Genomic DNA, 15,531 nt, shown 5'->3' on the forward strand with positions numbered 1-15,531 from the left:
ACAGCTAGAAAATATTTTCATACAAGTGCTGGTTTCATACAATGGCATTCCACTGCTGTTTGTATGCAAGTAGGCTATTTTTGTAGCCTTCACATTGACATTTAGAGATATCTGCCTAAAATCCAGGAGCTGTTATCCCCACACAAGCCTCCCGAGGCTGTTCGTCAGCCTCTCTTTGTCTGTCTGACCTTTGTCTTGTTTAAAGCTGATTTACAAAAGTAACATTTTTCAAGGCCAAAATATTTATGGGCCGGCCCCAGTATGGGAACAGGGAGTGAAGCCAGAGTAACTTCAAGATAAAGAAATACTGTGTGTCTGTGCTGAGGAAGGAGAGTAATAATGAAAATGACTAAATTTGTACTGTATGTTTGATTGTGAAGACATTTATACACACGCATTATAACAGAACTGTAAGATTATTACTGCGTTGACAATTAGATTCTAATTAAGTTAAAGTTTAAATCACGGACGCTACATGTGCGTTCGTTCAAAAGTAATTCATAATTTTAACAAATGTTAATTTAACTTTCCCAGCCTCTTGTCATCTATCACTGAGCCCACACAGCTGGAAGGGGAAGGCGGGGAGCCTCCGGCCTATGAGCCAAATAGCCCACCTCCTCTGGCCCATTGCGAGGATGGCTGTGACCAAGACAAAGTGGAGCAAGGTGGCATTAAAAGGGTCTGTTTTAAGGTTAGCGAGGAGGACCAGGAGGACTCGGGTCATGACACAATGAGCTACAGGGACTCCTACAGGTAACTGTTTAAATACTTACTGTGTGTGATCTATTGGTTTAAATTTTCTAATGTCGCTTAGTCACAAATTAAAATGTCAGGTCAGGCTAACAAACTGTAGTCCAAGTAGCTTTTACACCAATAAAAGAAGATTTATACAGTGTTTGGATCCACTTGAATATATTAAGTTTGACTTTGTTATTGTATTATTGTCATTCTTCCTTTTCAACAAGCTGCTTTATCTGTATTTACTTGGTATTTCAAAATCTTTATAAGACACATGTAAGGAGATATGGGACATTCTTGTCCCACACATGGAACTGTGGAATCTTAAGAAAACCACATTCAGACTTCTTTATTTATCAAATGTATAATGCTGCTCAATTGTCCCCTTTGGAGACTACAACTCATCCCAGATGTTGGCATCTTAATCAAGATCGAGGGCTAAAAATTACTTCAAAATGTTTTGGTCAGATCTGGTTACGTCATTTGCTTGTTGTGCGAGTTCATTCACATGTGTGTGTGCAGCTCACTGGGCAGTGCTCCACTCAGCCCCACCCTCCACCACCCACTAAGATTTAGTTATTGGTTGCTAGTGTGGTGGGCTGGTGCATAATACAGCCAAAAGTTTGGGGCGCGGCTTCCTTACCCGCTCTGTCATTAAAGCCCCAGCCACGGCATGTGAAACACAACTACCTCATTGCAGTAAAATGTAAAGGAAAGTGTAGGTTCTTATGGTACACACACAGTGAGGTGTTTACTCAGGGCTGGATAGGGGGGGAAATACTTAAGGTAGCAGTACAAGGCTGCATAGTGAATGCGAATGAATTGACCGACTTAAAAAAAAATTTGTGATGAAGCGGTGCTGTGTTTTAGAGATGGGGGTTGAATCAATTTTCGTCAGTTGTTTTATTTTTTTTTTTGTCGTGCTGAAAGAATCAGGCATTAAAGCCCAACGGGGTGACAGACCACAGCAGAGCTCAGTAGTCAGAGTTCACTGTGAAAAACATAAAACAGGAACAAACACTGGAGAGAAAAGCTTGTAAACGTAGAGAAACAAAAAAAGATATTGAGATATGAAGAAATCCTTGTCAAGTGGTGTCAAATCGTTGCCAAACCGTTATCGCTCAAGTGTGCATCTGCGTATGTGTGTATGGCACTGGGAAGACCTTTGTTAAGACAAATCTTGATTATGTCCAGATCTAGCTGATATAGACTGCAGCTCGCTTCAATCTGCCAGTCTAAGTGACTGATCATCTTATTCTTGCTTAACCACATTGTCGTACAGACTGCAAAGGTTTTATCATTGCATAGATTATATTCTACACTGTACTGCAGTGTATGCAGATGGGACATCCTGCAATTTATGAGGCCACCTGAGAGGAAAATGCTAATTTTTTAACTGGGATCCCATGTTCTCAGTGGGTTTGACGAATGCATTCTCACTTAAATTTTTGAAAGGTTTATTTAAGTGTGAATAACACCAGTGTTTGTCTGTTTGTGCGTCTACTCGTATGGCTATTATTGTGAGGACCAATTTTATATCTTGGGAATGAGAACATTCCTGAAAATTGAGGACATGTGTGTATTTGTGTGTGTTTAGGTTAGTAGTAATATTGTCACTGTGGTACTCAGGCAAGAGGTTTGTAAAGCTAAATTTAGAATTCACCTCTTGTGTGTTTTTGAGTGTGAGAGACAAACAGTGTGTCTGAATTCAGACAGAAAACGCCCAAATGCAGAAGCAAATGGCCAGAGGGGGAGAAACGCTGGATCCATAGGCAGGGAGGACATTGTGTGGGTGTGTATTAGGCAACAAATAAAGACGATAGCACAGGGAGGACTGAATAATGATAAGAAGCGAATGGTTCAAAGGACAGATTAATAAGTGTATACAGACATATTACAATGTTAATGTTTTTGCACACGTGTGTGTGAGTAAAGCCAGTGGATAATTCAAGTCATATTTATCACCAAAAGATGAATCTCCCCATACTTGTAGCAGCTCTAAAGTAGCCAGTCTCCCTGCCTGCCCTGACCACAGAATAACCCAGCAGGTGATCTCCGCCAAAGACTCGTCTTTTAGTCACCCAGCCAAGCCAGATAATAGTAAAAGAAGACAAAGCCAGTGTTGTCGTTTTGTAGTCCATAGTGGCTCATTGACCATTTGTCATGGTAATTCAGCTTGTGAATCATTCAGAGCTCCTCTGAAGGGATCAGGAGCTCACAAACAATTTATAATTTGAGCTACATAAATCTTCCTCGTGCTGCCAGTAATCATGTCGAATTAAATACCAGACTAAGTCATTTTACAAAACAGTCCAAGGCAGGCAGAAGTTCTCTGCAACACACCAGCATGTAGTGAGACACTGGCAGCACTGAAAAAATCGTGTTTATGACAGTGTCTTTGTAAATAGGCGAGCTGAACTTCAGTGTTTAAGCCAAATGTGTATTTTTTTTGTCAATCAAATGTGTTGTGCTCTAATGGGTTTCTTGAGCACTTCTTGTAAACCAGAGGTGGTTGTTAATGTGAGAAACATTTAATTACCTTTTAGTCTCACATGCTGTAAATCAGAAATGGCAATCAGAAGGATTATCTGGCAGTATAATTACAAGATGCTGTTTTGCAAAGAAATTCTCTCTGTGGTTTAAGAATGAATGTTACCCATTGGTTTTTAATGCATTTCAGCAGTGTGTTTTCTGTGTTTTTAATTTATGGTACTGCAGTGAATGCAACAGCAACAGGGATTCAGTGCTATCCTACACCAGTGTGCGAAGTAACAGCTCATACCTTGGCAGTGATGAGATGGGATCAGGTAATTTTGTTTTTCTATTCATCTCCAAATATAGTGTTTTACTAATCTGACCTCTCTGACTGCAATATCCATCCTTTCATCTACAATAGAAGTATTTATTCACGGACACGTTTTCTATTGTTTTGCCTCTGCACATTGGATTTCAAGTGTAACAATAAGCACTTCAAATCCAATGTAGAGTGAAGAGCCAGCACTGGGGGAAAAAATGTGTCACCGTCCAGAGTGCTTTCAACGTAAACAGCATAAGCTAAGCAGCAAATCTACAGTTTTCAGTGCCAAACAAAAACAAAAAAGAATGGATGTTTGCATGCAAATAGATCAGTAGTTGCAGTATCAACCAACTTGTGATAGCTGTCAGATTACCCAGTCTGATAAGTACCATGGATATTTGTTGGAGGTGACTTAGAGGTTAGATATTTAAGATACATTTCGCAACCCTAGAGCCACGTTTTTGCGCAGTGAGCCAAGTATGACTCTTCTGCTGTTTATCACATTGTTTTTATTAGCATTAGGTTTTGAAAAGCCGCAGTGATTTGTTGGCTGAATTGACTTGATAACTAATTTACATTAAGAAACATTGGATAACAGTGTGTTTATTAACTCCATATGGTCACTTTAAAATAAATGCCAGTGTCCAAATGTTACCTCACCTCATATTAGTGTGTTTTTATTTATTTATTTTTTTGGTGGTTGTTGTTTTTTTGTTTTTTTCTGGGTGCCAGGGGACGAGCTACCATGCGACATGAGAATCTCCTCAGACAAACAGGACAAGCTGCACGGCTGCCTCGAGCACCTTTTTAACCAGGTAAGGGTTTAAGTAGCGAGTACTGTAAAGCACACTATCAAATCTGAGCATCCCTAAGATTACTGAAGCTTAAACCCAGTTAAAAGAACAACTCCACACGTGTTAGCATTAACACTCCCTTCTCTGCAAGGCCACCTGGGACGGACAATTGTGATAGTATTGATACAACATCTGGTCTTGGTTATCTAGTGGAGGTCTTTCCGTCCTCTGGTCTGGATCCTGAATTTCTCTCTTCATCTGTGACTTTTTTTTTTTACTTTTTTTTCCCTTTTCTTTCCTACATTCTCTCCACACATACACCAGCTTTCACAGATATGCCTCATGTCCCCCTGCAAGCATTTGATGTGACTCCACGTGGGGTGCAACCTCTTTGGCTGCTATAGTTCTTTCCACATGTAAACAGCAGCTCAGGGGGCCTGCAAACACATCTTGTTGTTAATGCTCTAAGACCTTTACCAGAATTTTCCAAAGTGCATGACTGTGAGCATGTGTTTATGTTTGAATGGCATAGAAAGATAAGAGTATGAGGGGTAAAGTACAAAGGAAGTTTGATTGACGCTGTGTCTGGGTTGATATGTTCTTTTATTTCTGCACATAGGTCGATTCCATCAACAGCCTGCTCAAAGGATCTGTCATGACTAAAGCATGTGAAGAGACCAAACACTTCTACTCTGACCACAGCCAACCAGGTGTGTGCTGCATCTTTTACTGAGTTTACATTTGTATGCGCTTGCTGCTTGAGACTGACACACTTACCCAAACATTTCCTGTGCTTTTTGTGAACAGAGTTTCGCCAGACAGATGACTGGACCATTCGTTGTCGCTGCATTATACACAAAAACATCCAGGAGGACCCTTGGAACCTGCCAAACTCTATCAAAAACCTAGTGGATAGCCTGCAGAAATTTGTGGATGGTGAGTGGAACACACATGTACACACTTCCGTCATGTGATCGTATGTAGTTACAGTCCTTCATACCATCTTGTTTTTCCTCTCCCTCTGCAGATGGAAAGAACCAGCTTCTCCTGGCTCTTCTTAAGTGCACAGGTAGAGTAATATGACACTGTTAAAAATTGTTATTATAAGCATATATATTATAAGCATATTTAGAAAAGGGTGCTGGCAGATGATCTAACTAAATTTTGTTTTAATTTTACCTGAAATTACTAGGAAAATATGTCAAATGAGCTGTGTAGTCACTAAGCAGTCCCAGTCAGGATCTTATCACTGGAGTGTTATAAATGATCGCAACAGTTTAGAGCTCTTTGCAAATAAGAGGATCAGTCAAGTGAAATTACACAAGTTTGACATCACAGCATCAGCAGGTCATTGAAATATTTTCATAGAAATTTGAATAGAAAATGTATTTATTCATTTTGTAACATATTTTTTAAAAACATTTAAGGTGAGCATCGCTGTACAAAGTTTCATCATCAGCTTTAAACTAAAGATAAAGCAGATGTTTAAACTAACTTATTTTGCAGTTTGTTTGTTTTTTTAGAAGGATTTTAATTTTCCAAAGCAGGGACAGGCTGAGTTCAGTTGTTCTTAATGTTTGTACAGAAGAGAGGTTTGGTATTGATACTCCTTTAACTTTGAACTGTGCACAGTGGCATATGGTGCTAGTTAATGGGACTTATCCTCTCACGAGATCCAGGCTAGGCCAGGACATGTGTCATAAGAAAGGGTGACGTTTTAGGAGGCCTCACCCTCTCCTTCCCACTACCTCCATCACTCTTAACAATAACAAAATTTCTCGCTGTCCAACTCCCACTACCAGACACATCTCTGCAGTTGCGACGGGATGTGATCTTCTGCCAGGCAGCAACGGGTGCCCTCTGCGCGCTGGCTGAGCAGCTGCTGGCGGCGTTGCGGTTGCGCTTCAACAATGCCGGCGAGTACCAGGAAGACAGCAAGGAGACGAGCCGCAAGTGGTTGGAACAAATATCTGCCATTGGTGCTCTGATGCACTTCCAATCCTCGCTAGCACCACACGTGGTGAGGACAAATTCAATTTTTTGTATCTGACTAGGTCAAGCCAACAGAATTTCTATAGATTAGAGGTTTATAAATAGGAAAATCTTTAATGTATTGTCAAAAACAAACACAACAAAAAGATGTGTATGTTCTCCATAATCCACTATGCGGTCTCAGGCTAAAGCAGATTTCCTGGTCTATTATGAATTTCTAGCTGTGCAGCTGTCTTTCCCCGGTGTGACTTCTGAGCTTTCTTTCTTTCCTCCAACAGAAAGAGGAGCGAACCATGCTGGAGGACACCAAGGCGGCCCTGTTGGACTTGGACAAAGTCACTGTGTTCTTCAGGCAACTGGAGGATGAGTGTCTAGTTGCAAGTAAGAGACACCATCAACAAAGAGTGACTTGCCTCATTCAAACCAGACTGCTGCTAATGAGCAGCTGTATGATTTGACCAACTGAATAAATTTCCATTATATTGATGTATGGTAGCTTTTTGGGGGTGAAATTGTCATTTTGCCATTCCAGATTTAATTTTCTTTTCAGTGGAAAGAAATTGAATAGGCAGCTAAACCAACATTCTAATGGCTCCATGAATCATGTTAAACAAGGGCAGATCATGCAGGTTCTTGAAGTCGCTGTGTCCTTGTTTAACCGATAACACTCTCCCTTCCCAAAGGCTGTGAATGGCTTCATTTAAACTTTTAGTGCCGTTTTGACACACATTAAATACTAACACATGTGGAGGAAGCACTCAAAAATGTATACGTAGACATTAAATCTAAAAGCACATATGCAGTATTCTTTCATCAGAGTTTAGTGTGTGCTGAGGTAGAAAAATATTCTCTTGAAGTATGAAAGTGACAAATTGATTTTGTGGTTTGCATTACTTCTATCTGCCCTTACTGCTCAAGGTCAGAATATTTATTTAGCATAGGAAGATGAAAACAATGGTGTACTGCAGCAATCTCGACTAAGGGTGGACCCAAGTTGTTTAAAGTGGACATTGTGGGTGTCTTCTCATCACTGTTTGTATAAAGTTCAGGACCTAGGCGTTTTTTCTGCATTTAATAACCTTCGTATCTCTATTTACCAAACAAGCTGCAGGCCACCAGAAGAATTAAAGCCTGCAAGATTAAAAAGGTTCTCTTTTCAGCAACCTCAATATGGCCAGCTGAGATTGCCACTCAAAGGAAAAGCACAAAATGCACTTCCCATTTCGGTAGGGGAAGCAATGGATGAGGCAGTAATGTACAATTCAAGTTTCACAATGAGCAGCAGAAAGTATTTGGTGTGTACATGCATTATTTGTGCGTGAAAATGCAAATCATTATGTGTTTACTTGGTGATTTATACTGTACTGGTACATTCATTACATACAGCACACAGTGTAAGGACCCAAATAACTTTCATGTTATATATGCTAAAACTTTCAAAATAGTTTTTAACCAAATTTGCTGAAGTTGCATATTCAGCCTAGACCGCTGCAGTGCAGGCAGATAATTTGTGGCGGCATCATCCATTGAAAAGTATTGATTTGCAAATAGCATCTCCAGCAAACTGGGAGCTATACTGAAGGTAGGCTACAGTCATGCAAGCACCACAGTGTCTGAGGCCAGTGAGTTCGGCCTGAAGCATCTCAGCCAATTCCACAGAATTATGGCTTGATGAGTTCTCTAGAAAAAAGCACTGACCCTAGAGGTCGCTCGGTAAAGGTTATCTTTTCCAATTTCCAAAGAACTGCTTATATGGCTCAGTAAGAAAAGGAATCGGTACAAGTCAGCGTCACACTTGTTTTTAAGAATTTGAAAATTGATGCAGTAACCACACATTATTTTAAAATTCAACTGTTTTACTTGGAAATATTAAAAAATGTACCACAAAAATAGTTCAAAGCAGCATGTAATTTCCTCACATGAATACATGAAGGATCGGCCTCAGTCCATTTGTTCTGCCCAATCATTTTGTCACCACTGCTTAGATTTTTGCAAAATGTAATTTGTATGTATTTATTTCATTTAGCTGGTTAGAAAAATAGTATTCTATTTTCACACTCTGTGACCACATAAAAAAATGCTTATGCATAAAACAACGTGTATTCCAGATTTCCCTAAGATGAATAATACACAGATCATTCCCCCAGCTATATTTAGATAAACTTTTAGCTATTTTATTTTTCTTTTTTTTTTTTCCATTACTCTGTCCACTTTGTGGCAGAGTCAAGTCATTCTAGGGAAAAGCCAGAAACTCAGTTTTTCACATTGAGTTCTTTTTTTAGCGTCTGATATTGTAGTGATTAAGTTTTTAGGAAGTCATAAACATTATAACATGAAATAGTCGATGATACTCACCAGTGCAGCAGTGCTTTTTTAAAAACTTGCACTGTAAGAGAATGCGATTTTTAAGATTCTGTGGTCAATATATTTGATTGTGAAAACTTTCCCACTTGTATAATATATGTCAGACTACCAAAGGTATAATGGCAAAGGCTTGTTAACTTCAACCCTGCCTCTGTGTGTTGCAGACATACCAGTGTGTTACCAAGTGGAAGGTAGCCGACAGGCACTGAGGGTCACCATTTACCTGGACAGCTGTCACTTCAGTGAGCTGCCCAGTCGGTTGCAAAATGGAGGCAGCCTGAAGCTTCACACTGTCTTCTTTACCAGAGGTAAGACTGGGCAAGCTGGGAAAGAAATGCTGGAGAAAGGGTTATTGGAAAAAAAGACACAAAAATGACCAAACACAACATGAAAGCCTTATTGGATCTGAGGGTCTTTTGTAGCAGGGCTGAAGGGTTGGTTTTACCAGTCTTTTCCTAAGCTCCCATTTTCTCCTAATCTATCTGTGAGAGTAAGTTTGGGGTGTAGAGTATGCTGTAACAGTTATTTCTTCGAAAAACCTCAGTTTCAGCACCACAGAATCACTTTAATGTTTACCTAACACAAAATCCCTTGGATAGTTTTAATACAGTAAAATTGTTTAAATACTATAAATAAATAATAAGTATTGTGATTTATGAACTCTTTCAGCCTTTCACACATATATGTGGGATTGGTGCTTTATGTGCTCTTACTACAGTAGATTGAAGCCTTTTAGTGGCCATTTGAAACACTGAGCTTTACCCCCTAATTTGCTCCTATGCTCCTTTCAATCAGTCTCTACTGGCCTAGGATGAGTGGATAGAAACATTTGTCATGCTTATTTCTGCCAAATAGCCATTGATTTTCCAAAGAAAAGCGCATTTGGAGCAGTAATGCAATGAGCGCGCTCCTAATGCCCCAATTTACTTTAGTACAGGAGGAAGTGCAAAGTGTCGGAGATATGTGGATAAACATCGCCATCTACTGGTGAAGGATCTTAGCTACAGTTGGAGGAGCAGTACAGTGTTTTGGTTTTTTGTTTTTTTTGTCATTTTGGCTTATCCTGTGATTTTAGGTTCGCCATAGCAGATCATTAGTCTGCATGTTGATTTGGCACAGTTTTTACACCAAATGCCCTTCCTGATGTAACCCTCCCTAATTTCTACCGGGCTTTGGACTGGCACTACACTGTTGGGGATGGGGAGGGTGAGGGGGTTTTAGCGTCTTGCCCTGAGTCACTTCGACATCGGGAAGAGCAGGGCACGAACCTCTGACCTTATGGTCGGTAGGCAGCCATTCTACCAACTGAGCCACAGTACAGTGCACTTTACTGTAGATGCTGAAGTGAGATTGCGTGTCGACATGTCTATAAGTGCTACTCATCTATGTGGGTAAAAAACTATATAGTAAGAGGATGATAGAGAAGCCTAACTTTTTTAAAATATTAATTTTAGCCAAGGTTAAGTGTAAATGTTGGTTAGATTGGGTTGATAACGTGTGTAGAGTTAACATTTAAAATGTGTTTTGTGTTAGTGTAGGGCTAGTGAGGTTGACATTTGATGTTAAAAGGCATGACATAATGAGATCTTATAAATATGTGACCATGCATATTGATCCAAATAACCTCCATTTTTATCCAGCACTGGAGCGTCCTGAAGGAGTGTCCCAGCAGGACAACATCGCCATGGAGGAGTTCCAGCAGCGCACAAACGCTGTCTCACTAGAGAAGGTCAAGGCCTACTACCGCAGACTCAGGTTCGTTGTGCTACACTGCATCACAGCACTCCAGTGGCTTACTCACTAGCACTCTGGATCCATTTCACCTTAAAGGGAGAGTTCACCCTGTGGTGTTGTGTAACCAAGCAGACACTATGATTCAATTGCTGTTTTCCTTTTCTTTTAGATGTTTTCAGGGGCTAGAATTTCTGAAGGTTATAATGGTGTCATTAATCTGGAAGTCACGTGTAGACTAGTTTGTTAATTTCATTTATTTAGATTTTAGTTCTACTGATTGTTATTGTGCTGCAACATATTCATGCTTGTAATAGGCTGTTAACATGGTTTATGGGGGTCTAATGTGCATTTCTTATTTGTGTGCACTAATTCCCTGGAAATTACTCACGCAAAATCAATAAATAATGAATGTGTAGTGTAGCAGGCTCATATGCTACTGTATACAGTGAAGCATACTAGATACTGTACTAGATGACTCAGCTCACTCCCAAAAGTGAGCCAGAGGAGAAAATTGTGGAGAATTGCAAAAAAGGTGAGGAGTTTTACAAAATTAGCTGCATTGAGTGCATTGAGCTGTTCTTGTCTCAACAGGGCTTTTTATTTGGAGAAGTCCAACCTCCCCACAGACTCAAACACCACAGCTGTGAAGATTGACCAGGTAATTATACACTTATTCTCAAACAGAAGTCTCAGAATATGTACATTAGAGTTTATTTAGCCTTTTGCCAATTTTTCTACAATAAAAGTTTATTTGTATATAATGTTGTCACTGAATATAAATGCAAGCGCAGATACTGGGCCTTGAAGTTAGAGACCTTCACCCAAGCATTGCCAAAGTAAGGTCAACTAGTGTCCTGGTCCCTGCACTGGAAACCCTCACTAGCCCATAAAGACCCCTCTATTAACTCCAACTAACCTCAGCACATCATTTTAAAATGTTTTAATTTGTACTTCAGTATTTAGACTAGAAAAAAAAATTCTAGCACCTCAAACTGACTACACAGTAGCTGAAATAAAATCAAGTAACTAGTTTCAGTATCCTCTGGTTTACATTGTCTTCCGAAAGGAAGAGCGAAAAGAGTTAAACCTCACTGTGTAATTTAGTGTTGAGATATCAAGTGCTGTGGGAAAATGTCACTTGTTTCTTATACAAATCAAATTGTCCAGTTTTAAATTTCTTAATTTAAAATTACTGTGTGATTTTGGACTTTTACATTATGCTGTCACTTGTTTTGAGATAATTACTAGAACTGGTGAAACTATATAAGAAACAAGTCTCTTTTTTTCCTCCACATGTTTGATAAAATACAGATTTTAACAATTAATAGCCATATAAATTACTTTCTAATATGCCTGTTTTATAGATATATTTTATTGCATAATGTTGTTAGCTGTCCATTTAATTACTGTCCCCCTCTGACCTTCACTTCCTCTTTTTCACAGCTGCTGCGACCCCTCAACACTCTGGATGACCTCTGTCGAATAATGCAGTCCTACATCAATGTGCACACGAGTGCCCAAAGCCACCCATCAGGCGTCAGCGTGCTGTGTGTCTCCTCCGAGCTGTGTAACCGCCTGGGGGCCTGCCACATCACCATGTGTGGGACAGGCATGCAGAGGTCAGCCTGGCACCTTGATAATGTTATTGTATTGCTTGTGTAGTATCACTGGCCTGTCAGCTGGAATAAAGATTTACACAGTGGCGAGGGGATGATTTGCACCACTGACCCTCAACAGTGCTGCGTTGACTCACTGTCTGAATTATTTTCTGCTTCCAAGTATCCAGGGGGTGCACATGTGGACGACCCTATTATCATTCATTACAGAGATTCACACGGGTATATACTTTATTTTTTGCAGATGTACCTTAAGTGTGACACTGGAGCAGGCGATGATTCTAGGCAGGAACCATGGCCTCATGCCACGCTGCATCATGCAGACCATGGACATAATGCGTAAACAGGTAAAACTCAGCTCCAGCTGATCTCAGAACAGAGCCATGAGGTCATAACACCTCCAAACTACAGTGTAGTTTCAATGTCCACTTCATTCACAGTCTGCTGCAGTTTAATCCAACAGTTGTGCTATAACTTCAAGCTTGATAAGGTTTATAATTTTCAGTTTTTGTTGACATTATACATTAATTTAGTTGTTTTACACCCAGGTTGTTGCTGGTTGTGAACCTCTCAGTTCATAGTATACAGACAGAATGTGATGGAGTCCAGTGCAAAACCACTCTCCTCTGTGCTGAAACATATAATTGAATTAATGCTTCTGTGACAGTGCAAGATAACTGCAAAGTAACATTATACAGAGGCAAACACAGCATAGAAAAGTATAATTTTATGAACTTCAGTAAAGTAGAGTTTATGATAGTGCAGCTGTATTGGAATGCATATATTTACACTCTATTTTTTTAGATAACTTTAATTTTGTGTGTGTGTGTGCATTGTTCATAGAGTAGGTAACAATAAAAGTTTAAACACTTGCACAAATTGAGACAAAGTTACCATCTACTGACTTCAAAGTTTTTAACTACACAATTTTTTTAATGTTTTTTGTTTTGTGCAATTGGCCAAACTGCAATATGTGATGACTGTGGCTCTTATAACATTTGTGTATTCTTCTGTCAGGGAGCGAGAGTTGAGCTCTCTGCTAAAAATCTCAAGGTAATGGACCAGATGCCCCCATCAGCCCCAAGGTATTGTATAAAACCTTGTCTAGTGAACTAATCAGCTCATTGCACCATTTATGGTTTCTGACAAAGCTAATCGCCTTCATTTAATTTTCTTTTTTTTGTTTGTTTTTTCACCAGGCTCTTCAAGCTCTGTTTGCCACCTTCAGACGGAGAACTCTAAGGAAAATGTCACAGAGAACTCATTAGAGAGAGGGTGAATTTGGGAAGAGCAAGAAATGGAAGAGACGACAGTAGCAAAAGAGGCAAAATGTCACCAGATTTCCTCCAAGAGACAATGCTGATGGAAAGAACTTTGTCTGTCCCAGTTGTATAGGAATCATTGCAACTTGAATATCTCTATAGAGATTAAGCAGAACTGTACAGATGAATGATAAATAGAGAAAACCCACAGTGAAACTGACGCAACTTGAAGCTCAAGACTGCTCATGTACTGTTATACTGGTAAATCACCAAGTAAGTAGTATTACTGATTTGACTTTCTACAAAATGGTGACATGAAAACCCGACAACTGGTGCAGATTACTCACCGCATAACTCAAGAGGAGAATCCGCTTTGATGGCCCCTAAGGACAACATCCACAGTTATTAACTGGATTAACCAAACTACCTGTAGCTGACTGTCATCCATTTTGCCTTGGACTGCAACTCCAGAGAGCCGTCTCTTTATCTGTTTGGGCTGGTGTTGCCCAGGGTGCAATGTTTGAACCCCAAGTGAAGTAGAAGACTGGAATACCCTTGTTCTCATGTATAAAAGCGGACTGAGTAGATGTAGAAAGTCAAAGAATAGACTGAAAGATGGAAGTAGGGATTGAGGGACAGATGAAAAGCTGGATGATAGGTGAGGCTGCTCGCTCTTCAGCCGCTGCATGTGCTTACTGTGCAATTACTGTAGGTTTAGTGCAAGTACTGTATTACTGCACTATAAGAAGGATAGTTATTTATTGTGTCCAGAAGGAGCATTTTATCACTTAAACTATATCAGGTATTAAAGAATCTAAAAGCATTCCAGCCTACGCATTGAACAGTATTTAAAGGACCAATGGCATGCAATTTTAATTTTTTATTTTTTTTTTAGATGTAACTCCTTGTGCATTTCATTTTATTTATGTGTACGGAATTCAATCATGTCAGGAAGTGTCACATATACCTTCAGGGAGTGCAAGGGAGGGAAGATAACAAGAAGCTAGCTAATGAGAATCACAACAAAGGAAGCTAAAACAAACTATACAAGGCTGTTTGTTGGTCAATACAAGCAGCCAGGTTAAGAGGTTGGGATATTGAATTATTGTTAAATTATTAATATATTAATTAAAATGTACTAGTTGGAGACATTGTGCTAATTTTTAAATTGGCTTTTATGTTGTCTTGGGATTGTAACCATTTACTGTAGGTATTAAGAGAAGCACAATGATTGGTTCATCCAAGTTGCAGTGTTAGGAATAAAGTACTGTAAGCAAACAAAGGGATTGTTCCAGGACAGAATCCCAGTAACATTATTTTACTGAAGATTTTAATTTCGTGTACATACAAACTGTAACAACGTCAGAGGAAAAGATAGGAAATGTTCTAAAGCAGCAGAGTACTGCTATAAATTAGATGCATTATTTTTATGGAAATAATTTAGTGTATAAAAATTTTGTATTCATCACTGTGTATTTGAAGAGAAGCTGTTTCTCTTTGCTGAGTGTAACATCACTGACATTGTGTTATTTTACATTGTTAAAAAGGTTCAACGTGCATGTCAACAATCTTTCTTGACATGCTGCATTCATTGTTCAAAAATCACATAATACTTTTTATTTATTTAAAAGCAGTCTGCTTCCATCTGAGCATGTTGGCAGCAGTAGTATGCCCACTGTGATTTTACCACCATTAGGACTCATTAAATCCTCAGCGGATATTTGCATCATCACCATTTCCTAAAATCAAATTTGCTCTTAATCTGAGCAGTGTACATTGTATAAACTGAGAATGCGGCATTGCAGTTACCGTAACCTGGTTATAATCTTGTGTGACCAGTTTAAAACACCTAATGACTGCAGCATGAAGGTGTAACTGGACAAAAACAAAAAACAAAACAATATGTCATGGATTACACATTTATCTACATTATTCTAATGTTTCACTGTTGTATATACTTTATTTGCAATTTTATGTTGCTTGAAACTGTACAAAGGATCTTTATTGAATCTTTCTAAAAGCATCATTGTAAATGCAAACTTAACAAGCTAGAAAATAAAAAGTTCACATGGCTCCGGTGACAGAGGATGTGGTGTTAAACATGCATGTTTGTGATGCTTTTGCTGTACCTCACCACAGTTTCACATGGAAGACGAGCTGAAAATGATCCTATTACACACAGGTGTATTACAGGTGCAGGCTCTGAAAAAGTGCTACTGGTAAACAATAGGACT

The 15,531-nt window shown here is 39.3% G+C and overlaps 1 protein-coding gene across 8 annotated transcripts in view; it reads left to right on the forward strand.

Annotated features, from left to right (window-relative positions):
• prex1 (phosphatidylinositol-3,4,5-trisphosphate-dependent Rac exchange factor 1) overlaps positions 1-15,401 on the forward strand; it is a 71,569-nt gene extending 56,168 nt beyond the window's left edge. For 4 of the 8 annotated variants that reach the window (XM_067526458.1, XM_067526463.1, XM_067526457.1 and 1 more), the window contains exons 26-41: positions 535-753; positions 3,457-3,545; positions 4,268-4,350; positions 4,949-5,039; positions 5,137-5,265; positions 5,357-5,398; positions 6,132-6,349; positions 6,600-6,702; positions 8,850-8,993; positions 10,326-10,440; positions 11,011-11,077; positions 11,211-11,255; positions 11,863-12,038; positions 12,280-12,382; positions 13,053-13,120; positions 13,235-15,401. In XM_067526458.1, coding sequence (XP_067382559.1) covers positions 535-753; positions 3,457-3,545; positions 4,268-4,350; positions 4,949-5,039; positions 5,137-5,265; positions 5,357-5,398; positions 6,132-6,349; positions 6,600-6,702; positions 8,850-8,993; positions 10,326-10,440; positions 11,011-11,077; positions 11,211-11,255; positions 11,863-12,038; positions 12,280-12,382; positions 13,053-13,120; positions 13,235-13,277 — 1,735 coding nt within the window. In that variant the 3' untranslated portion in view covers positions 13,278-15,401. The remainder of the gene's footprint in view (positions 1-534; positions 754-3,456; positions 3,546-4,267; positions 4,351-4,948; positions 5,040-5,136; positions 5,266-5,356; positions 5,399-6,131; positions 6,350-6,599; positions 6,703-8,849; positions 8,994-10,325; positions 10,441-11,010; positions 11,078-11,210; positions 11,256-11,862; positions 12,039-12,279; positions 12,383-13,052; positions 13,121-13,234) is intronic. The other 4 variants (XM_067526461.1, XM_067526464.1, XM_067526459.1 and 1 more) reach the window with 1 other exon arrangement.
• Positions 15,402-15,531: the final 130 nt, after the last annotated feature.

Source organism: Channa argus, chromosome 13 (genome assembly GCF_033026475.1).
Source record: "Channa argus isolate prfri chromosome 13, Channa argus male v1.0, whole genome shotgun sequence".
NCBI classification, from domain to species: Eukaryota; Metazoa; Chordata; class Actinopteri; order Anabantiformes; family Channidae; genus Channa; species Channa argus.